Source organism: Antedon bifida, chromosome 3 (genome assembly GCF_963402885.1).
Source record: "Antedon bifida chromosome 3, ecAntBifi1.1, whole genome shotgun sequence".
NCBI classification, from domain to species: Eukaryota; Metazoa; Echinodermata; class Crinoidea; order Comatulida; family Antedonidae; genus Antedon; species Antedon bifida.
The window spans coordinates 32,016,422-32,041,803 of record NC_136228.1 but is presented as its reverse complement, the minus strand read 5'-3'; the positions used below and the strand labels follow the sequence as shown (position 1 = coordinate 32,041,803).

Below are 25,382 nucleotides of genomic sequence, written 5' to 3'. Positions count from 1 at the left end.
TTGGATACTATACTATGCTACTATTGCCATTTGCACCTGTACTATTTTTACATAATTTGCATGTGCAAAATAACTATATTATTTACTATCGTAAATTAACTATAGTACAATACAACTGCATCTCTACTCATCTATAAAGATGGTTGGTTAATCATATAACAACAAATATTTATATAGTTGTATTACTGTTAGCACTAATATTAAAATTCATGCAAAATTATTCTTTGCTTACTTATTTTTGTTATAGAACAAATTTGTATTTGAATATGTGCGTAGGCCTATATTAATACTTTTATTACCTTCATTTTTAGAAGTTTATTTAACATTTTTTATTTCACCTTTTTCCCTATAGAGTTCTGCGGTGTGATGTCACAACGATAGAGGGCGCTGCATGGTTGCTAGCCAACCAAAAAATGACCTAAAAGTCATTCAGGCAGGTTGAACGCATTTTTTGGTTGGCTAGCAACCACGCAATGCCACCTACCGTCGTGACGCCAGCACCGCAGAACTCTATAATAACAACATAATAATTAAAGATCTCATCCTCCATCGCTCAGCGTACTTCTACACTTTCCCAGAACGTTGACTTTTAAGCGTAAACTGGAACTGAAAGCTTATCTACGGGAGCAGAGCGAGGTGGCTCACGTAGAATAGAATCTCTTATTTAAAAGATGATGTTGTAACTTATTTATCAGAGCAAAATGGCTTCTATAATTAGAAGGAGGTTATTAACAAACCAAAACTGAAAGTACACATCAATCTTCAGGTCAGGCATAAATTTCACCAACGCAGCTCACTAGATTTAAATCTCAGTATTATTTTCATCTCAAATATTTATTCCTTTATAAATAACTAATAACTGATTAAATATCCTTTTAATTAATCCTTTATTAAACAACCTGTTTGAATGTATATTTCTTCTTTCTTAATATTATTTGCATGTTTATTTATTTAATAATATTCATGATGTCTAGGGAGGGAAGAGGTAAAGTTACACAAAAAACTTATTCTTTTATACCTTTTATAAATAACTAATAACTGATTAATTATCCTTTTGATTAATCCTTTATTAAACAACCTGTTTGAATGTATATTTCTTCTTTATTATTTGCATCTTTATTTATTTAATAATATTTATGATGTCTAGGGAGGGAAGAGGTAAAGTTACACAAAAAAACTTATTCTTTTATACCTTTTATAAATAAATAATACCTGATTAAATATCCTTTTAATTGATTCTTTATTAAACAACCTGTTTGAATGTATACATATTTCTTCTTTATTATTTGCATCTATATTTATTTAATAATATTCATTATGTCTAGTTTGTTGTTACTAGTCATGATGTTCTAATTATTTTTCCATCTGTTTGTATTTTCATTTTAATTTGGATAATTTCTTATTAATTTGTTTCTATTTAAGGTCAGATACAATTTTAAATTTCCTAATTTAATATAGATTAAAGTGAAATAAAGGATTAACATAACCTATAACCTATGACCTAACCTTAATAAAACCTGCATGTATTCTTTACGAGTATTAAAATAAAGTTTAAAGAAACATTATTAATATAGCATACAGACACTACATTTATGTAATGATAGGGAAAGGGGGAAGAGAAAAGTTTAAAAAAAAGTAAAAACAATCGAGGGAAGGGGGAGATGTCTTTACGGCAAGATTTATGGAAAGCAAAATGAATTCAATGTTTTTTTTTAAGGTATGCAGAGCATTATAAAATAATTATAACACAAAAATACAGAAAAAAATATTTTATATAAGCTAGATGTTGATTTGTTGTAGCAAAAATTGAAATTGTAAGCATTGTCATATATGCAGTAAGAAAACAATGTCATTTGCATTGAAAAAGAGGTAAATAAAAAATATGTAAATAAAGTATTTCTGGTACTTACAACAACAGGAGGAGACTTTTTAGAGTTGTTGGAATCGATGTTGTTACTGTCCCCCTCCTCTAAGATTGGTGTCGTAGTAATTTCAAGCACAGGTGTCTTGGGTTTCGAGTTTGCATCAGCGAGTTTGCTAGCGTCGGTTTTGGGCGAGGATGGGGTACGCACGGGCGGCGTAGATGGCGTACCAATGACTGGGGTCGTTGGGGTATCTGGTTCAAGATCGAGTTTCTCATCCTCCTACGAGAATAAATATTATACTTTATAGTAAATAAAAAAAGGCAGTTTATATTTATTACATATAATATATACTGTGTTGTTTATTTAATTCTGGGCCACGCCCTTTTGAGTATACTAATCAACTTAATAGAAAAACATGATGTTTTATTTATAATAATTGTTTGCGTAACACAGGAAAATCGGTGATTTACGGTAATTTTTCCATAAATAGTTATTTTATAGTTGTTATATAATTAAAATGTCAACAATACAGAGCAGGTTTGTAATTTAAGACTTTTAATGATTGATTTAATAGTCAATTTCCTCAAAGGGCGTATTTTTATGTACATGTGTTTCCTAAGTTGATACAGTGCCTTACTGTTATCATTTTCAATTTGTTTGATCTTATGAGTATTAAATAGCTATATTTAACTTTGCAATAAATATACTAAGTATACCGTATGACCGAGTATAATCTCAGGCTTGAGTATAAATCCACACGTAATTTAAGATGGATTTAGACACAAGACTTTGGTAAACAAATTGTTGATGCAAAGTCAAGTAAATCCTCCCATCTATTTCCGCCAAATTTTATACACAGGCTGCAAACACAAATAGAATCCCCACTAAGGGGAAACCTTAGGCTCCCAACAATGTGTTTTTTTAATAGGCGTGTTCCCTGAATAGGGGTAATAGGGGTTGGCTGTAGTGTTACATGTATTGTCCTTCATTCATTTATCTGATTCTGAATAGAGGTGTCCCAAATTAGAGGTTCTACTGTATTTTACTTTTTGTACAAGTGGCCGTATTCACTATTCACACTTAGGCTATTAAGGAAAACACTGAACCCTAATCTAAGTAAATACAATTTAAGGGAAATACTTAAATTTATTGAGTTAAGTAAAATATTTAATATTTAAGTTAATAAGGCCAGAGGCTCTCTGGGTATATACTCAGTGATATACAAAGCTTTTTAACTTGTGTGTTTTACTTACAGGTATCTGGTCTTCTGGAGTATCTGTAACTTCTTCTATAACTTCAGCCTTTGCTTCACTTACAAGATCTCTGATTGGATTGGTAGTTTGATTGTTATTAGTAATCCAAGGGTGCTGTGAAGAAGAAATCAGAGAACACTTCCCATAATGCATGTTCAAACCAACATTCATAGTATTTCCCATAAAGTTTTGTGGAATTAAACTCTGTCTGAAATTGGTAGAGATCTCTGCCAGTTTTATACCAACATAAGTTATGTACAATAACCAATAAATGAAGACTACAACCTTCTCCACTTATGTCCCAGTACAAGGAAACAGTCCTTTGATTTGTGTTGGTTATTCGGCTAAAAACAATCGACTATAATCAAACGAAAACTTCCGTCTTACGACATCGCGAAACTACACCAACTGATACAATCATACGAATGAGATTGATACTACTATGAAGAGACAATTTAGATGACAGTTTGATGCCTTACAGAGTGGTGTATGGCAGTCAAAATAAAGGACACAAACAGCCCAGACTTCCGTCATCCACAAAAACCATAATTATTTTACTAAAAATAAATCAGTAACCACTGAACCCAATTTCCTTCCTAATTTTGCCATTTTGTTTTAAATTATAAACTTATTATATACTTAATATTCATACTCCATTATAATTAAATTAAACACTGACATTTGACACTATCAATTGGAATATGAAAACAATGTATATCATATTTTTAGCTGCAAAGTCAGCAAAATTATGATCTGGTAATACCTAACTTATTAATAGGGAAAATACCCCTAGGTCTTTAATTTCTCAAAGGAATAATATTTTAAGTATTTCTGTGGGTGTTTTCACTGTAGAATGAATTATGTACAGTACTCATAAAACTTTCGTAGTAAACAACCTATAATAAAGATTTATTATTGCACTACAGTACATATATCATTTTTCCCCACTTCTTTAAATGAATTTTCATGTAAAAAATAATAAGAAAATAATATAAATTATAATAATAAAAAAAATAATTGGAGAATTAAGTCAGACTGTTCTGTGGAATAATCATAAAAAGCCATTAGTGATTTTTAGACCTAATTTAGCAAATGTTATGAAAATTAATTTAATGGTTTTGTATGTTGAATTAACTTAATTGGCGTACCATACTAAGGTCACTTGACATTCTCTTCTGACCTTTTGTTGTTTAGATGAGGAGGATGTAAAGTTGAAAAGAATATTACTGATATTGTAAACATAATATAATGAATGATTTACGATACTTTCTTGACCAGTTTCTTTCAGATCACTGGGTCTTGAGGACTTTGAATGGTCAACTTGTATGGATAGCTAGTTAGTCTGTGGTCTAAACTGCATTTCAACTTAATATTGGTAAAATATCATTTTGGCACACATGGAATTTATTGGTGTACTAACAAAATAAAAAAGACAATAACTAAGTATAAGATAGCGTGTACAACACATACACATTTAAAATATGTTCAGCTCTATTCTCTATATGAAATACATCACAACATTATTATAATTTCTATCAATAAATAGGGCTCAACTCAATACAAGCGCAGAACAGAATGGTCCAATAAAAGTACCCACTTTGGGCTGGGCAATCTACAGTATATTAAACTTTCCCAGTACCAGAATCATCGAAGCAAAGAATATTGCAACTCAGAAAAAGAATGAAAGAAAGGGATAGAAGGGACAAAACTAATTACAATTGTTCTATTGTTACCGTTGTCTTGGATAATAATCCATACAATATTAGCCCGTTATTAACGTTAAATGTAATTTGTAGACTTTTCAAATCTGTAATTGCATGGCGAACTCTGGCAATAACGCTCATTCATTAAAAATAGAAAGTTACGATAATAAGCAGGATGCTGAAAATATTTATACACTACTGTTATAATTCCAAACCTGATCACAGCGTAAGCAGGGGTATTTCCTAATTTGATTTGACCTGAAATTAGTACGTTTAGGCCTGAGGAATATAAGCTCACAGTTAATTGTATGGCACAGGCAAGTGGGGTCACTCTATAGAATGACCTTCCTCTCAATTTAAGGATTATTTAAAGCTCTGTCTACACAGACTTTAAACTTTATGTGACAAAAAAATGTGATGTGCCCATATATAAACATGATGATGTCATATCACTACCATATTTAAGCATATCACTACCATATTTGGACACATCACACATTTTTTGTCAAACTAGTTTGGTAGTGTACTGTAGACACAGCTTTGGGGCATCACACAACATTATATCTCAGTCTGACAACTTTCAGTGTCATACATACAGCTACATTGACAGCAAAGATAAACTGTAGCTGTATTATAACCTTGTTTGACGCCAAACACAATGTCACCCTTAACCAATATTTATTTCACAATGAAATGCTGTATATAAATTATGATTAAGACACATGCTTTTATGAATATTATTAATCATAGAAGTGAATGCACATTGTAAATGTTTATGTTTTTACTATACATCCTCAAGGTCTAGAAATCTGACATTTATTACCTTTAATAGCTCTGGCGCTGTTGGTCTCATCTCTGGCTTCTTCTGCAGGCATTCTGCGATGAATTTACTGAAGCCACTAGACCTAAACAAATGAAGGACAAAAATGATATGTTATTGCTCATGCATTTACAAAATCCTGGATTCACCCCTGAATGGTCTTGAGCTATCAAAGAAATAAAGTATGACATTGTGTGAGACAATGTTTACATTCATACAGTATTTTAATAAAGCTCTGTCTACACTATCAAACTTTATGTGACAAAAAAATGTGCCCATATATAAACATGATGTCATATCACTACCATAATTGGGCATATCACTACCATATTGGGCATATCACTACCATATTTGGGCCCAGCATACTAGTTTGATAGTGTAGTTTTTATATTTACATATATTACTTTAATGAGTGTTGTCATTGTTCTTATTGTAGGAGCCTACCGTACTCCTTATAATTGAAATCATGTTAGTTTTTAAATCAAAAATATAAAGAAGAAATTGAAAATATTATCCTAATACAAAATGAACAAAATACTGTTACAGTGTACCATTTCTTGACAAGTTTACTTTTACTGTTGCCTAGCAACCATTTGTTACATAATATACATAAATTCTGCTTTAAAATGTTCTCTTTCAGTCCCTTTGTGTTCATTTCCTCCGACGTATAAAGGTTTCTTTACGTCATATCTGGCCTCGTAGTATTTGGATTGAAAACAAAAATCAATATACATTGCAGTGAAAATTATAGGCCAATACATCACCCTTTTTAGATATTTTGCTTAGTTTTTACTGTATATTGTACACAATATAGGTAAACTTTAATGTTATCTGTTATGTGGATGAATGTGAAGGAGGGGGGGGGGGGCGAGCATTTTAATACAGTAGAATAATTCAATCTTTCATTTTCAACAGTTCATAGTAAACAAATATATTCTAATTATTCAAATAATTATATTATAAAGAAATGATGATGGTGGTTTGTGGGGAGGCTCCCACCTGAGGCATAGTTCATGGACTATACCACTTGTGGAGAGGGGTGTTCAATGAAAATTTCTACTTTTCGAGGTATATCTCGCTCTTCGAGGAGAAAGGGCTATTGTCGGTTTATCCAGGTAAGCTAGGCACGAAATAGACTTTAATTATTCAAATAATTATATTATAAATCCAAAGGCAAATTACTGAAAAAATGAGATTTCTGTGGGTATCAGTGGCTGGATCTCAATGGAGATACAAAATAAAATAGGCAAAAAGCTAAAATCAAAATGATAAAGCAAAACAGTCAGACAAATTAGCAGAGCTTTCAGGCAACACTAGCCCTTCATCACTGGATAATAATATTATAATATATATAAGTTTGGAATCAGTGTCTTATCATACTATGTTAATTCAATTATTTAAAAAAATATTTACTGAATTAAAGATTCATAATTCTTACAACCGATTTCCTTCTAAACTGAAAGTGTGAATTTCAAAATGAAATGACATTGCTGAAAAAAGATCAAATCCACACATCATTTCTACTGAATAAATAAGAAATGTTAAGGAGCGCAGATGGTAAATGCATTATGTATTGAGAAACCTTACTGATACATAGACTAATGTAATAATATAATGAGAATGACATTTATTTTTAGCACAAATGTGTAAAAACAAAATCGCTTAATGGTGTATATTCCGCTATCTGTTAATAACTTCGTAAACAATAAACATTAGAATATGTATATATTTAAACATGTTATTATCAGAAAGATTATATACAAAGCTGGGAAATACCCGGATTGATTGTGTCTATTTGCTAAATAATAAAAGAATTTTTTTATTGTTTCTCTTCCTTTTACTGTTTCCTAATGTCATAAAAGTGTTCTATTAATGTTAATATGCCGTGTCAGAACATATCCTGTGGAGAAAAGAAACAGTCCTAAATATCCAGACAAGAAATACGAACAATCTGGTTTCTACAAACTAAATAAAACATTTAAAAGCATTGTTTAGTTTATATTCATCATCATTAAACGCTAATCGTTGTTAGACATTGCGGTCTCACTTGTGTTCACCACTCTGTAAGTTTAAGAGCAAGCGTGTGTATAGGTCCGCATGTGAACAGTTCTGTTTCTTATTTATATTATTTTCTGGTTTATATTAAAAGAGTTTAAAAAGTACAAGTGGTACAAGTCTATGGTTGTCGCATTGCCTACAGTAATCCTATTACTCTCAGTCAAACCACATACTGTAGTACATGTAGACACATTTGAAATTAAAGTATAAACTGGTTGAAAAAAACATGGGAAATTATTGTATGAGAGAATGTGACCAAATATGTTATGATAGGATATGAATGATGGCAATAAACTTTAATTATGACATTATTAATATTAATAGCCAATGCAAACAATAGACTTCTATTTCAATAAGTATTTTACCATTGTAACAGGAAAGAAATATACCACAGTGTAGGACGATATAGCAAAAGTATTAATACTATTGAACTCTATGCAGTACTTGTGTCTCACCTTCAAATTTAGTTGCATGAACAATTGTAAGTGTTTATTATAATACCGATATTGCTTAATATTTATAGTATATATTATTTTTTATTTCAAATGCAACAGTATATTTTTGTATTAACCTGAATAAAATTACAAATTCATAATCGCAGTAATAACTTGTGGGTTATTAAAGATTACAAGTGTGTCAGAAATCAAGGTATTGAAGTATAGTGTCAAAAACTTAAGGGTAAGTGCGAAAACAAAGTTTACAGTCATTTTAGGTCAGATGTTTTTTGGTAGATGCTATGTTGAAACTAGACTGGGTGGTAGACTTAAAATAAGCTTTAGGGTGGGTGGAACACTATGAAGGTAGGGGTTGCCGCCAACCTACACCCAGCACAAGTACATTTACATCTATGAGTTATTATAATTCCAATTACTGTTTCAGTTTTTGCATATTTCAATATATTTTAAAACCTTCCAGGTCCATTCAATAGGTGTAAGAAAGTACAAAATACCATGTGGTACAATCACACTTGCAAAATGCAAATTAAAAGTGACAAAATACATACCGCTCATTAATTACATAACATCCTCTTCTGTGAGGCAACAAGCCTAAAACCTGTGACATGTTGATGATAGGTGCTACTGTGTGGAAACTTTAATAAGATCTTACATATAACCATATGATTCAAGTCCTGTGTAACAAATCACCTACTTCTTGTACACTTTAAAGAAGTTTTACTTCAACTGGTCAGCACACTTGATAAGCATTTTGTAAAATAGTATTAAAAGGAATTCCTTTTACCTCATCATATCCTTCATGAATATTCATGAGGTTTCTTATTCGATAATTTTTATTATTAGTGATCACTTTCGTTGTCAGCGTGGCCACGGTCGTGGCTGTTTCCTATTGCACAGGATGTCATTTAGAGTGGTTTAAAAAAAGGTGCTATTTATTAACAGTTAAGTATTGGGTAATTAACATGCAGGTGGTTGCTCTACACACATGCAGACGACTTAATATGCAAATTACAATAAAATGTTTAATTTCCTTAGTTGTGAAAAATGTGTTTTCTATACTTCTCGTAAACTTTCACAAACAAATATGTTTGTTGTAGTGCAACTATTTGACAATTTATGTAGACTTAATATGCAAATTACAGTACAACAAATGTTTAATTTCCTTAGTTGTGAAAAATGTGTTTTTCATACGTCTCGTAAACTTTCACAAAAAATCTATTTAACAATGTATGTAAGGTAAACAGTTCATACAAAAAAACGTATTAAGAAACTGTATTTATTTTATTTAGTTTTTTAAATGTCTAGCACTGAAGCAGTGGTTGAAACAATTATTAAACCATTTTGAATTCTAAATTGGAGAGAACTACAACTGAAAGTATTAATAGATTTATCCGCAGGTCAAATAAGTAGAAAGAAATTATGTGGTTACTTTGGTAACGTTGGATTAAAATTGTCCAGGTATATAATAATTAAAGATACTGTACTTATTGCAATGTCATAGAAACTTATAATACATATTTAATATTCATTAATCCTCTTATATTTGATTACAATAAATTGGTTGTTTAGGTTTTTATTTGTTATGGTTTATTTATTTTTAATTTTCTGAAAATATATTTTGTAATCAGCCATGTTAAAAAAGGTCAATCATCACTGCACTGTTATTAATGTTTGTAATGTATTGCTATTTTTTAAGTCATGCCTTTGTTGCTATGGAGATAAACGCTAGTAGTATATAAATTAATTAAGTGAGTACATCAGGTGTGGCTGAGACGACATTATACTACTTTTCTGGCACAGAGTGATCTAAGCAGATATGAGTAGTGTTGTTGGACAAGCTGTACAAGCACTTACCACCAAAAGGGTGTAAGTATTGTTGCTAAGTCAGCCATTGAGAGGAAGCAAGTTGTGTTGTCGGATCAGATAGACAAAACTTGACAAACTTACCATACAGAGGGTGCAAGTAGTGTTGCTGGATCAGCTAGACAAAACTTGACAAACTTACGATCAAGAAGGTGCAAGTAGTGTTGCTGGATTAGCCATTGAGAGGGTTTTTTGTTCATTTTGATGAGAACTGTGATAGAATATTGGTTCCATCTCAAAAAGTCCAAAATAATGCATAATATTTTAATAATCAAAAGATAAACTTACCATCGAGAGGGTGCAAGTAGTGTTGGTGGATCAGCTCTTGGTATTTTGACAAGAACTCTCATCGGGTGAAGATCATGGAATGGAGGTTCCATCTGAGCAAGCTCAATCAAAGTGATACCTAACGACCAGATGTCTGACTTGTAATCATACGGGTTGTCTTTAAATGTCTCACACATTATAACCTCTGGTGCCATCCTAGAATAAAAATAAATTGTAAACATATTCAATTGATTGATTGACAATTTACCAAGGCAATCTAACAACAGGACACTGAGCTTGCCTTGCCAGTAACAGTCCATTGATCTTATGTCTGGCTGCAACAAATACCACAGTACTGTACTATGTACATATTTTCTATGGCGCACGGCGTCTGTAAGGGACTTGGAACTGATCGTTTTGCAGCCACAGAGCTCAGCATCCTATATGTTATTATTTATTTATACTGGGCGACCTCAAAGACTGGTCTCCCAGAGGGCCCAGTTATGATCAGTGGCTGTGTGTGTACTAGTACACCGGGGTAACCCTACTCATCTCAAAAGATGTACTAGGTTCTTGTGCACATGAGCTAGATGTATACATTTGGACTACGATTTATAGTCCTTATCCAAGATTAGATTGCCTTGCTATTATAAAGACAACCTATGTATTTTTCTTGGTTTTAATGAAGTTGACAGCATTATAATTTAATAAAATACAAATCTATTTCCTTTTGGATTATAACCACAATGTCAAGGTTCAAACAAATTCTTATTTTTTAATGTATCCTAAACAGTGTGTACTCTATACATAGCACTGATATAATCAGTATTGTTATGCAACAATAGATAGTATTTTGAGTACCAGAGACACTGTACAGACTTGTACTGTATAGTTTGCAAGATTGGGTGAATTTATAAGAAAAATCAAACGCTCAAAAGCAGACAATCAAACATTATACCAGGAACTCTGCAATGGCCATAGATAGTATGGTGTGTGTCTTTGTATAAAAGCTCATGATGAAAATATGTCAGGCTAGAGATAGTTGCATGTGTGCAATAAATCAACAATATAATATTATATCCAAATCATTCACACAATAATTTGAGGTTGAATAGCTTACTAGCTCTACTAGCAGGTCTAAAATGAAATCTGTATATCTTTTTTAAGCTCTGTCTACACTATCAAAGTTTATGTGACAAAAAAAATGTCATATGGCAATGATGATGATGTAATACCACTACCATATTTGGGTATATCACTACCATATTTGGGCACATCAATTTGATAGTGTAGACAGAGCTTCACACCTTTGTAGATACCATTATATCTATTAAATCTAACGATGTCTTTAACTTGACAACACTTACCAGTATGGCGTGCCTATAAAAGTGTCCCGTTTCTGTTTTGTCTTTGTATTCTTTGCAGAAACACCGAAATCGGCTGAAATGAAAATAACCATTAGATAATAAAAATCAATTATAATATTAAGACTGTATGGTGAAATATACTTTATTACAAAAATAAGTATGAGTTGACAGCCGGCAAAGTGCTTTCTTCTTCTAATCACATAAACAAACTCCATAAATCATTCATTCTCATATCAAATTTATTCTATTTCTATCTTTATAATTTCTTCAATATCTTATCTCGGTCAATCGCAATATAGTCGTAAGTAGTCAGTCAGTTTTCTTTTTCAAAATAATCAATAAATTTAAATAAATCAAATTTTTCTACTGACCTAACTTGACCTTTCCATCCATTGTTAAAAGTATATTGCCAGCCTTTAAATCTCGATGTATAATTTTATTATCGTGCAAATACGTTAACCCCTCCAGCACGCTTTTGCATATATCTCTAATCTGGGGTTCTGTCAGAGGCTTCTCCAACTCCAGCATGATGTCGTCCAAAGCACCTCCTTCGCAGCATTCTAGTAACATCTGATATTGGAAAATAACAATAGAATTTTTATTATAGAAACTCCGGATATCTCTATACACCATGTTATGCTATTTAAGTCCACACAAGTCAGAAGTGTACACTGGACCTCTAGCTTTAAATTCTTATTCTTTGTTTTTTTTTATACATTTCATACGCATCCAACAGTGAGCACAAACTCGCCAATTACAGGATGGATAAACTATTTATTTATAATTTATCGTGCTTATAAACGAAATAGTTGTGAGTTACAACCATGGCACTAAGTCAGGATTGAACCCTGGACCTTGAGATTGGAAGGCAAGTACATTAACCACCAAGCTACAGCTCCACTACTGTACCGCCAGAACTATTATCAAGGGAAGCCTTGAACCTATGTTGATTTATAACAATGGTTTTGAGCACCACTGGACTCTACAACATCCATTTTATTTTGTCAGTATAACGAACATACAGTAATGTATACTTACCCATAATTTATTGTTATATAAATACGTTTCTAACAATTCTACAACATTTTCATGTTTACACGCCGTCAGAATGTCTATTTCAACCATAAATTCATCTAAATCTTCTTCTTTGGCTAAATCTATCACCTTTGCTGCAGCTGTTTTACCAGTCACTTTATTTGTTGCCTAATGAGAAAAAAAATTTAGAAAATTAAAATTTGACAATTTAAAATCAAATTAGTTTGTCACAAATTAATTACTGATAATCATGTTATAATACTATCCACACCTATATTTACATAAACTTCATTTCAATTGTTGTAAAAAAGTCAGTCTGTCCTCCACACCGATTATTGTTTTATCTACGGTTTAAATCACAGAGGAAGTCCTAATCTATGTGGGTTACACCCAGTGATCATATTTGATTATTTGTTTACATGTAAACAATATGCATGCCTCTGGTATAAAGTCCAATTTCAACAACATATTTAACATACCAAAGATAAATATTATATCTTGTTTCATTAACTAATAATGTGATATTATTTACACTGGGAAAATTAAATTTGTTGACATAGACAACTGTCCACTGTACACATTTTAGATAAGCATAGTTATTCTGTATGCAATACATAAGAGTGCTTCAGAGTAAAGCTCTGTCTACACTATCAAACTAGTTTGACAAAAAATGTGTGATGTGCCCAAATATGGTAGTGATATGCCCAAATATGGTAGTGATATGACATCATGTCCATATATTGGCACATCACATTTTTTGTCACATAAAGTTTGATAGTGTAGACAGCTTTAAAGTGAGAATACATAGTACAGTAATTGTGCTAGGCTAGGATGGGTGGAGGCACCCTTTAAAGACTTCCAACCAGCATAATTCTAACACGGCACCCATCTAAAATAACCTGAAAGTACTGTTTATATGTTTTTGATGCACCCTAGCTTTCTAACACACATCCCTTGACTTCTTTAGCTACATACAGTAACTGGGATACAGTAGTATTGACAGGAGTAGGACACTTGGATGGCTTATAAATATATTCTGTTTAAGATAAATTCTGAATATAAACATTTAGATGGGTGGAATATAGCTGGGTAGAATTTAGATGGCCCACCCATGAGATGCTATAGTATTAAAGGTTGACATAATGATATTATGATTCAACCACTGAAACAATAGAATCTACGAACAGCAATGCTACAGTAGTTAGTGCTATAGTATAGAAAAAGGCAAAGACTAAATTTTGGTTTAGATACAATATTTAGTCTGTAGTCTTTATGGCGCGTATGTTGACGTTAGTTTGTGTTAATGTTATTGATTTTACTCGAGGTTTTCTTATTTATTATATTATTGTATCTCAGCTGCACTGGTAACATTATGTATGTATGCATATTTGCAAGCATTCATTGAGCAGCTGATAACACTATGGCTTTGTATAAATTTAAATAGAATTAGCGTAATTAATAAATATTGACAAGAAATGAATGAGCATGATAATGTTTATTTGAATAAATTTGATTTAGAATATTGAGATTTAGAAATTACTGAGAAAATCTGTATTTGTGGCTATAACTCAATGGAGATACAAATAAAAAAAAAAATAAATAAATCAAAACGATATAAGTAAAACAGCCAGAAAGAGATTGCAAAGCTTTTGGGCGACACTAACTCTTCCTTGGTAATATTGGATACATTATATAGGGTTAATGACACGAAGGTACAGTATGGGGTTAATTACTGATCACACGGTCAATTACATTATACCGGATGCAACTCGGATATGATCCAAATCAGCTAAGTGCGCATAGGTAAGTTAACTTTAGTGCGTGTAAACAGAGCTATATAGTATATGGGTCGCAGGAAGCCGGTGTACTGTAGTGTCAAAGATAACAAATATTCAGGACAACAGATTATTTAAAAAATATTAATAATATAAATTAAAGATGTTCATTTTGCTGCTTCGGTCAAAGGTTACAAATGACGAAAAGGTCAAATAGTTTAGTGATTGTAATGTGAATACTGTTGTATTTGGATTTGTCTAATGAACTGTGTTAAAGGTATGAAAAGCTCAAGTTTGTAAATAATATACACTGCTGGATACTACTATACGTGTACAGTAGCAAAATACTAAGAAAGCTAACAATTTCTTCTCACTTCTCAATAAAAATTAAGTGTACCAAAAGTATATTGTACTGGTGGTAGTAGTAGTAGTACACTCATCAAAATATTAACAGATATATTTTGCTGGTACTTTTAAAGAGCTTGAATAAATGTTAAAATTATACATTTTGAAAGTAGTAATTATTTGTGATAATGACAAATCATTTGTTGTTCACAAATTAGCAAGAAAGGATTACTATTGATATTCTAATGTTGAATGAAATTGAATAAAGGTGGTGCATGCCACAAGAAGATAAGAAAATGTACAGTTACATTTTTAGAGAAACTTTTGCATTACAACTAATAGAAACATGTATATTACCAACAATTTGAGATCAAAATTAGGTCTCTACAATAAATGGTTACCGAGATACAAGTGCCAAGGTGGCCATTTTGAAAAACGCCCTCAAACTAAGTTCTCGGTCAAATAATATTTTTGGCATCAGCCATTTTCATATTCAGCATACTTAAATTATCCTAAAAAATGTCACAACTTGTTGCTTGCATCGATATTTTAAATTTTTGTGCCTATAGTCTACAGTAAGTGTCCATCCAGTGGTCATTGTACACATAGACCAATGACCGCAAACAACATTCCAGCTTCTATGTATTTTTTACATGTTAGCTGAATGAATCACCATTGTATTATTAACCACAGGGTGTTTCATCGCGAGATTTAATCCATTTTACGATTGTTTTTCTCTATTCACACAGAACCATTGTACCAGTCTCTATTATCACCGGTGTAATTGATTTTGTTTTATGACCTGAACAATATTACATTAAATATAGTTTTCAGTATTTTACTGTATAAATTATAATTTATTTAAATGTGGAATTAGGAAATTGATTTAAACAAATTTTAAAATTCTAAATATTTTTTGTTAAAATATTTGACATGTACTTTTTCTACCAAGTTCAAGCTATTGTATCCGCTGCAAGGTGGTTGCAGTGCTACATAGTACCTTGCAGCGTATTTATAATTATAGCTTGAACTTGGTAGAAAAAGTACATGTCATAATATTTTAACACAAAATATTTATATACTGTAGCACTAAATCAATCAATTCAAATTAAAAAAAAAAATAATCCAATCACACTACAGTAACTTACTGTAATTAATAAAGTAAAGTACAGGATTCTCTACAGGTACGGTAATCTACAGTCTCTATTGACACTGTGAAACCAAATTTCTCGGAATATAAAAAAAATATTATCCTATACAAAGAATATTTTTGTTAATAACACTAGACAGTGCACTACTATATACAGTACTGGAAACTACATGGCCAATGTTGGTTTATCCAGGTACAGTATTGTATTGTGTGAGCTAAGTCATAGCATGGAGGTATAAAAATATATACTGTATTGTACCTATAGACATTACATTACATTGCTTTCTTTCTTTCTTTCTTTCTTTCTATGCTACTAATAAACTAGTAAATATTAATGGCCTTCGTGATTCAATCTTTCAGGATTTCTTTGTCCATCATCTGAATGATGTTGCAAGTATAGGAAATCAAAGTCAATAGAAAAATGTAGTTTATTTAAGGCACTGTCAGTTAAAGGTAAATTTTTCCAATTGTCATGAGAAAAAATTCTAAAGCTCTGTCTACACTATCAAGCTTTATGTGAGAAAACAATATGATGTTCCCATATATGGACATGATGATGTCATACCACTACCACACTTGTTAATGTTAGGCACATCATACTCTTTTGTCAAACTAGTTTGATAGTGTAAACAGAGCTTAACATCTGACCGGATTTGAACCAAGCTACTATACCGAACTCCATTTTTTTAAATACATACATCACAGGTCAATATACTACAGTAACATTCCTATTCACAATTTGAATTAGAAATAAGGGTAGTAGTATGCTAGTATTGTAATCACCTATTATTACTCACACGTAATTATTCCTGTTCCATTTAAAGTATCAATGCATGTATTGTCTCATAAATATTTAAGTGTGAAGTGATCTCCTCTGACGGAACCATATAACGAAAAATGTGACAAGTAATTTCTAAAGAATGCTTTACTTGCCAAATCCCATCTAAATTTACATGGAGAATAGCAGTGTTCAAATGTCTACAAATTGGGTTTAATTCTTCCCTGGAGCCAGAGAGGAACATGGGATTCATTACAGAATAACAGTGTATGATTGTTTGACAGGATATAGAGAAACTTCAATTCACTGTGATATTGTACTGTAAAAATCATATAAAAATCCTGTATTTATTATAGTTATACCATAAAAATTCACAACCTATTCATAAAGCTACTGGTAAAATAGAATATTCTATAAAAAACCTACCATACAACATTTTTTGCTATAGTTCTAAATCTCTGTCTACTACTATCAAACTTTATGTGACAAAAATGTGATGTGCCCATATGGACATGATGATGTCATATCACTACCGTATCTGGGCATATCACTACCATATTTGGGCACATCACACTTTTTTTGTCAAACTAGTTTGATAATGTAGACAAAGCTTAAAGACCTAGTAGAAATATTTATTAATGGCCTATTAATTAACAGTATAATAATAACAATAATTTAGGATCCTTTGGACTTTGAAAAGTCTGTTTTTCGGAGAGTTTCTGGAATTCATATTGGGAGGGTTGACTGTACTACAGTACTATGTTACGTAAATTAATCCAGAAAAGACGACAGAAAAGTCATATCCTTTCTATTTTCATACAAAAGGTACTAATAACTGGAATTCACTTCCAATAGAATTCAAGGCTATTTTCTATACTATACAAAACCTGCAAAAATAGCTAAGTCTTAACAATGACAGATTTAAGCCTATTCAATTCTAAAATCACTGTCAATTTCCTTTAACTACACAGTACTACTGGTACTTGACTCTTACCTAAAATCTTATAATAGCCAAGCTAGATAAAGGTAGCCTACAATAGGTATTATAGTAGTATAATACACACTGAATTCAATATTAATATTACATTTTTTTTAAAGGTTTACAATACATGGCAAAGTTATTTTTAAACTTGTACCATGTGATTCCAAAAGGGAAATAAGTATGTTAGGGAAATAAGTATGTTTAGGTAATATTATGATATAACATTTTCTGGAGATAGGTTTTAACAACTGAAATGTCAAGCCATTCTCAACAGGTTTCTTCTCAACCATACTTTATTTTCTTCACACATGGTGTACGCCAAACCTTATATACATTGAATATTAAATATATATTTTTGTTAAATATTATTTAAGGCAGCAATTTGGTTAGATGAGTTCACATTAAATTGTCATTACACCTTCCTCTATAATGATACGTAACAATTTGTCCTTGGCGGCCCACTATACTTTTTATTATTACTGTACGAGAAAGAAACGTCAGGTTTGCGGCAACCAAAAGAAAAAAAAGCTGAAAAAGTCGTTAAGTGTCGGTTGTTACAGTACAACTGTCAATCGCTTTATACTTTATTTCCTTATTGTAAAAAAATGCATTCTTTTCTTTTTTTCTAAAATATTCTTACCTTGTAAACTTTGCCAAAAGCACCATCTCCTAATTCACCCACAAGTTCCCACTCCGCTTCTGGGTCCTTTTCACGTGTTAAGTGAGCATATTGAGGTTTCTTTGATTTTCCATCACCAAACAATAAATTCTTAATACCCCTACTAAAGAATGACATTTTGGATTCAAAATGTTCCACTCCTGTTTGTCAAATTTGTCAGGTTACTTTTCAGAACACAAACAACAAAAGGAGATTTGTTGACATATTTATCACAGTATATGCCTATGTATATTTTTAACAAACATAGTTCGTATAAATAGACAATACGGGTCGTCTGTTTTCTCAATTTCAGGTAGGCTAAGCTAAGCCAATGTTTCTCTTCCCTAGGCCTACCTCCACACACGACAGGCAGGGAATTTCGTCGCTTCCTCTTTCGTCGTTGGTTTTGTGTCAGCAGTCACACCGCGCTCCGTCTCGCTTCCGATTTAGACGTACACTAGCGCAAAAGAATAAAGACTGTTTTTCATAAACAAACATACAGATATAACTCATTAAAGGCAATAACAGAATCTAAATCAATTTCTCAACAGGTACACAATCTGACAGTGTTTTGTGACCCTTCTACAATATCATCCGTCAACACACAAGCAGGTCAGGTGTCCATTTTGTTCCGCAGTTTACGCACCACACCTGATTACGTCACCATCTCGGCTAAAAATGGTGGCAGCAGACTACTTTTTTACAATAAATAAAATTGTTATAATATAATAATACGAATTTGTAATGCGCCAATTCCAGCAGTAAGTGATCAAAGGCGCGGTGTATGAGAGAGTATGAAAGAAAAAGAATAATATAATAAAACTGTATTATGAAACCATTCTTATCTCGTGTATACACCGATAATAATTATTAGAAGAGATATGGAAAATTATCCGAATGCAGAAAAGATCAAATAGGCTTCTAGATTGTTTGCATTCAAGTATATCATATTTGTATTGCCTATTTATTTGGATATTTTGTTTTTTTTTCTGTAAAGTTTCAGCAATTGTTAAAAAAGACAACATTGAAGATATTTTTGAATGTTTTTTTTATTGAACTTAAACAAACAAGTCACAAATGCACTGGTTTTGAGTTTGATGCACATCAAATAATACTCAGATATATTCAGCAACAGTAGACTATGCTCTCATCCCAAACCTCTTCAGTCATTTTCTTTTATCCCAATACCTCAAAATCCGCCCTAAATAAAACTAATACCTTTACAATGAAGGACTTTGGCCCTTCTCATATTCAGGTATTTAATTGTTTATGTATATATAACAATGAGAATATAGACATTCAAAGATTTAGTATTATTTCCAGATTTGAATTTTAGTCATACCTTTCCCCCTCCCCAACAGTAATCGCACCCAACCCCCTTCCCCACGATAACATAAAATTGAAAGTTCAAAAGAAACAATTTACATGGCTGTATTGTTGAATTGTTAACAAATAAAAAGAAAAGAAATACTGTTACCTACATACAGTCTTTGCGTATGTACATTAAGCACACGTACGAGAGCTTGAAAGTTTAACATTTTGGGCTTAAAAGAAAGAATTATTATTAATTAATAATAATTAAACCACAATACATTTTTGATACACAATATTTCTCAACTTAAAAACCGTTTAAGTGTACCAGCACCATTATATACATAATTATTATCAAAATGTACATTATCTAAGATTTGGCATTTAGTTTAATATAGCACAAAAATGTCACTAAAATAATGAAGAATAAAAAACAAATAAAATACTTTTACATAATATACAGTCAACTCTCCCAATACAGGACTCTCTGAAAATGGGAAACTTTCCCAAAACTAGACTTTTATTAAGGTCTATAAAATGTTCCAAATCCTTTTTTTACCAGAATTTCTGGCACCACTAATATTAGGCCATCCCAAGCATGTCTGGGAGAGTTGACTGTATAAACAAACTGTAATTAACATTTAAATTCAATACTATTGTCTACCCTGTTTACCCTGTTTTACATTAAAAAATAATTCAAATTACAAACAAAGTATTCTGTTTGTATCAAATTAAATTATAAATGTATGGTAGGTACTAACCTATCATTTATTAAAAATGAATGTAAGATTAACATCATTATTATTCAAAATCAAATTATGATCTAAAGCTGATCAAATAATTTTAAAATAATATCAATATTATTAGTAATAAGCATAACATCATTATAATATCAATAGAATACTGTTGAGTTGTATAAAATACATAATTATTTAATGAATATATACAAAAAAGGTATTAAAACTAACAAAGACAACGTTATCATCTTTTATGACTGGGTCGTACCCAGCATGAGATTTTCATTTTTTACCACCCACCCCACTTCTCCAGCAAAGATCGTCATATTGTATATTAATAATCGTATTTAAAACATTGTCTGTTTTTATCCTCTCGCTACGGCCTTGCGTGAATATAAAGCTACGCTATCAAACTTTATGTGATGTGCCCATATATGGACATGATGACGCCATATCACTACCATATTTAAGCATATCACTACCATATTTGGGCACATCACACTTTATTTGTCAAACTAGTTTAATAGTGTAGACAGAGCTTAACTGAAATTCATGCAAAAGAATATTAACAGTACTGTACTTGAAGCTACTTAGATTGGGTGGTCATTTTAAATCACAATGACTCCACCCATAATTGACCCCACCCATAATTGACCCCTCCCATAATTGTCCAGTTCAAATGTCACAAGCTTAATTATTATTTCTTAAAGAAAGAATACAGAATACTCATCATTGCATATAAAACAATTGCAATAGACAATTAACTTAAAATCAAATAAGTTATAAAATGTAAATCTTTTAAAACTGTTAAGAGAGATTCTGGTGTACGTATTACTGCTAAATGTTTTCTAGCAAACTTCACAATTTAAAAAATATTAAAACATTAGTTATAACTCAGTTATAAGTTTCAACTGTATTTATGCTATCAAACTGATATTTTTGTATATCTGTAGAAAACAGTGAGCAGAGTCTGAAGCTCTGTCCACACAAAAGTGTGATGTGCCAAAAATATGGTAGTGATATGCCCTAATATGATAGTGATATGACATCATCATGGCTATATATGGGCACATCACATTTTTTTGTCACATAAAGTTTTGATAGTGTAGACAGAGTTTTAAGTTCCAGGAATGTATCGTCGTTGGATTAAACTTAATATTGCTCTAATGTCCATTCCAATCTTGCCGACGTTTTTAGAAAGCATTGTGAAGCGATACCTCACAAGGTCTTGTGTGTACAGCAAAAGTACACTGCTGAATTTATTATTCACTATCTTAGTGTGAGCGATAATAGTTCTTTACTGTCAATTTCAAACGTCTGTTTCTTTACCTACCATCCGTGGACTCACGCTTCCTGTTGGTGGCTTAGTAATTGGTGGAATAAACTTTGACCTTAAGTTATTTGCTGGGGAGTCTGCAAATACGTCATTATCATTTGGATCACTATGCTCTATCTTGTCTGGTGATGCTAAAAACATATGAAAGGAAAAACAAATATTTTAACAAAATAACATATCAGCATTCAACAAATTCAACAAACATTTATTTCCTAAAATGCCATACAAATAGTACAGAGCATAAAATGAGGACCAACCTAGAAGTAAACTTGTCTCAGTTGGCCATTTAACATGGTTACAAAAAATAATAAGTACAAGTGAGATATGAAGCATCAGTATTAATATATAAGATGAAATGTTTATTTAAAGACTAAGAGATATTTCTTTCATAAATGAAAAATGTTTGATTTCTTTTATATTAATAGAAAGCTTGTTTATCATTCAACCCTCCTAAACCTAATCTCTGGTTTACTGCACATTCTGGGTTTCACAATGATATAATTATATTTTAAAAGTGTCTCTGTCTCAGGGAGGGTATTTTCGGATGGCTCTGAACAATGATTGCATTTGTTTTGACCGGAGAAAATTTAGTGGTACAGCATAAAAATATTTTTTAAATTTAATAATATACATTTTCTTTCTTTGTACTTACTTATAGATAAGTCCTCATACAAGGATGCCTTCCTGGTAGGTGGAGATTTAGGAGGTAATCTCTTAGGCTTGGGCGATTTCACTAACATCTTACTTTGACAAGCATCTTTCCAACAACCTAAAAACAAATACAAATTTTGGTACAGTATTTTTCGTAGAACTTTAATAGATGGAATATCTGAGAATATCGAGTGTTATTAAGATGTCTGTGAAGTTGGTTACTAGTTCCTAGTTCCTAGTTCCTTATTCAAATTCAATTAAAGGGACAGTCACAAATATATAGAAAAACAGATTTTAATACGTAATAACTGTCTAATTGAGTTGTTATTGCATCAACTTGTTAGCCTTGACCTCCTCTACTTCTTCAGGTCAAAGTTCAATAACATTGTATGCATTTACGCCCTCTACAGCGAATAAGTAACTAGCTTTTTACAAACGTTATAACACTTGACCTACTTAATATTTTGAAAATATTTTGGTATAGATCGATGACCCTTGACCTACTCTACCATTTTCCAACCTAGTTCCGCGAACCTTTTTGCATCTACGCCCTCTACGGCGAATTAGTAACTGGCTTTACGAATGTTATAACACTTGACCTACTTAATTTTTTCAAAATGTTTTGGTATGGATCGATCACCCTTGACCTACTTTACCATTTGCCACCCCAGTTCCACGAACTTTTTTGCATCTACGCCCTCTACGGCGAATAAGTAACTGGCTTTACGAACGTTATAACACTTGATCTACTTAATTTTTTCAAAATATTTTGGTATGGATCGATCACCCTTGACCTACTCTACCATTTGCCACCCCAGTTCCGCGAACTTTTTTGCGTCTACGCCCTCTACGGCGAATAAGTAACTGGCTTTACAAACGTTATAACATTTGACCTACCTAATTTTTTCAAAATATTTTGGTATGAATCGATTACCCTTGACCTACTCTACCATTTGCCACCCCAGTTCCGCGAACTTTTTTGCGTCTACGCCCTCTACGGCGAATAAGTAACTGGCTTTTACGAACATTATAACACTTGCCCTACTTAATTTTTACAAAATATTTTGGTATGAATCGATCACCCTTGACCTACTCTATCGTTTTCCACCCCAGTTCCGCGAACTTGTTTGCGTCCACGCCCTCTACGGCGAATAAGTAACTGGCTTTACGAACGTTATAACACTTGACCTACTTAATTTTTTCAAAATGTTTTGGTATGGATCGAGCACCCTTGACCTACTTTACCATTTGCCACCCCAGGTCCGCGAACTTTTTTGCATCTACGTCCTCTACGGCGAATAAGTAACTGGCTTTACGAACGTTATAACACTTGACCTACTTAATTTTTTCAAAATATTTTGGTATGGATCGATCACCCTTGACCTACTCTACCATTTGCCACCCCAGTTCCGCGAACTTTTATGCATCTACGTCCTCTACGGCGAATAAGTAACTGGCTTTACGAACGTTATAACACTTGACGTACTTATTTTTTTCAAAATATTTTGGTATGAATCGATCACCCTTGACCTATCGTAACTATTATCACTCAATGAATAGTATGCGCTTTTTAATTGTTAATATTAACGGTAACAGTATTAATGAATATGTTAATTTTGCTGTTATAAGGTAGTGTAAACTGTTTTTAAGTAACAGTTGCTGTAATGACATTTGAAAAAAAAACCGTTAGTTCAGTTTTTTTTTTTTTTGTGCGCTTATAGATGGGTACTGTAAGATGATGTCATTGTATGTGGGTGATTTTTAATTCAGAGATTTGTTCAAACATTCTAGGTCTACAGCAGTGGTGAAATATTTAGTAATTTATAGATTTTATAATGAAAGACATTTATGCCGTAAACCATATGCGTAAGAACACCATTTAAACAACTTAATGTGATGCAACATTTAAATACAATTATCTTCCTACATCATAACATGAGAAACAAAATGCAATGGAAAAAAAAAATTGCTTTTGACAGTTTTGAAAGAAATTATTGTATAATGTTATAATAGTTATGAAAGAGTAGTAAGGCATATTTAAATTTTTAAATAACAAATTATTTCAGCTACTTACAGTTCAACATTACATTCGTTACATTACAATTATTGTATTGTTTTTAAAACCTTTCATCACCCAGGGAAGAATGTGCGCTTTTTAATTGTTAATTAATAAAGGAACGAACCCACGACCTCCAGATCACTAGCCTGGCGTTCATACCTCTAGACCACCGAGCTTGGTGGTAAGCTGTTTTTGAGCAACAGTTGCTGTAATGACATTTTAAAAAAACGTCAGTTCAGATTTGGTTTGTGTGCTTTTATAGAATGGGTACTGTAAGCACGTTTAAAAAGATATTACATTTGATCGATTGCAACTGTTGTAATTAAAGAAAAAAAATAGCCCGGCATAACATTTAATGAAGTGGGCAGTATTGAATAACTATGCAGTGTGTCGTCACATGTTGACGTAAGAAGTTATTTATTAGTTCTAGTTTATATACACTACGATAGAGCCTACTTTAGGCCTAAATGCTGTTTTAATTTCAGGTAGTCGTGTTGTACTTGTGTTGAAAAGTTGTAATGAATAAAACGGAATAATAACTTGTGGTTACCGCTTATAACCAAACTGTTGTATTTGTGTTTGCTTCAGAAATTATCTTTTAAAATTGCATGTTGTAACAAGTCAAAACAAAACTAAAATGAATTCGCCATAAAAGGACATGTACAAGTTCGCGGAACTAGTTTGGCAAATGGTAAAGTAGTCAAGGGTCATCTACCCATAACGAATTACTTATTCGCCGTAGATGCAAAAACTATTTTGAAAAAATTAAGTTGGTAAAGTGTAAAACGTTCGTAAAAGCTAGTTACTTATTTGCCGTAGAGGGCGTAGATGCAAAAAAAGTTCGCGGAACTGGGGTGGCAAATTTAATTCATTAAATGTTATGCCGGGCTATTTTTTCTCGTTAATTACAACAG

The 25,382-nt window shown here is 32.0% G+C and overlaps 3 protein-coding genes across 4 annotated transcripts in view; 1 reads left to right on the top strand and 2 right to left on the bottom strand.

Moving 5' to 3' along the window:
- LOC144837571 (zinc finger CCHC domain-containing protein 24-like) overlaps positions 1-5,884 on the top strand; it is a 100,887-nt gene extending 95,003 nt beyond the window's left edge. Inside the window, exon 4 of the transcript XR_013611528.1 lies at positions 5,862-5,884. The gene's annotated coding sequence lies outside the window, so the exon portion shown is untranslated. The remainder of the gene's footprint in view (positions 1-5,861) is intronic.
- The window catches only part of LOC144837558 (serine/threonine-protein kinase 10-like), a 28,720-nt gene extending 9,722 nt beyond the window's left edge, over positions 1-18,998 (bottom strand). For both annotated transcript variants that reach the window (XM_078692730.1, XM_078692731.1), the window contains exons 1-8: positions 18,357-18,998; positions 12,690-12,854; positions 12,023-12,221; positions 11,652-11,724; positions 10,306-10,500; positions 5,645-5,726; positions 3,119-3,232; positions 1,911-2,144 (exon numbers count right to left, since the gene is read on the bottom strand). In XM_078692730.1, coding sequence (XP_078548856.1) covers positions 1,911-2,144; positions 3,119-3,232; positions 5,645-5,726; positions 10,306-10,500; positions 11,652-11,724; positions 12,023-12,221; positions 12,690-12,854; positions 18,357-18,512 — 1,218 coding nt within the window. In that variant the 5' untranslated portion in view covers positions 18,513-18,998. The remainder of the gene's footprint in view (positions 1-1,910; positions 2,145-3,118; positions 3,233-5,644; positions 5,727-10,305; positions 10,501-11,651; positions 11,725-12,022; positions 12,222-12,689; positions 12,855-18,356) is intronic.
- A 2,242-nt stretch (positions 18,999-21,240) lies between these two features.
- Positions 21,241-25,382, bottom strand: part of LOC144837631 (rhotekin-2-like) — a 33,957-nt gene continuing 29,815 nt past the window's right edge. The window contains exons 10-11 of the mRNA XM_078692827.1: positions 22,411-22,527; positions 21,241-21,889 (exon numbers count right to left, since the gene is read on the bottom strand). Coding sequence (XP_078548953.1) covers positions 21,732-21,889; positions 22,411-22,527 — 275 coding nt within the window. The 3' untranslated portion in view covers positions 21,241-21,731. The remainder of the gene's footprint in view (positions 21,890-22,410; positions 22,528-25,382) is intronic.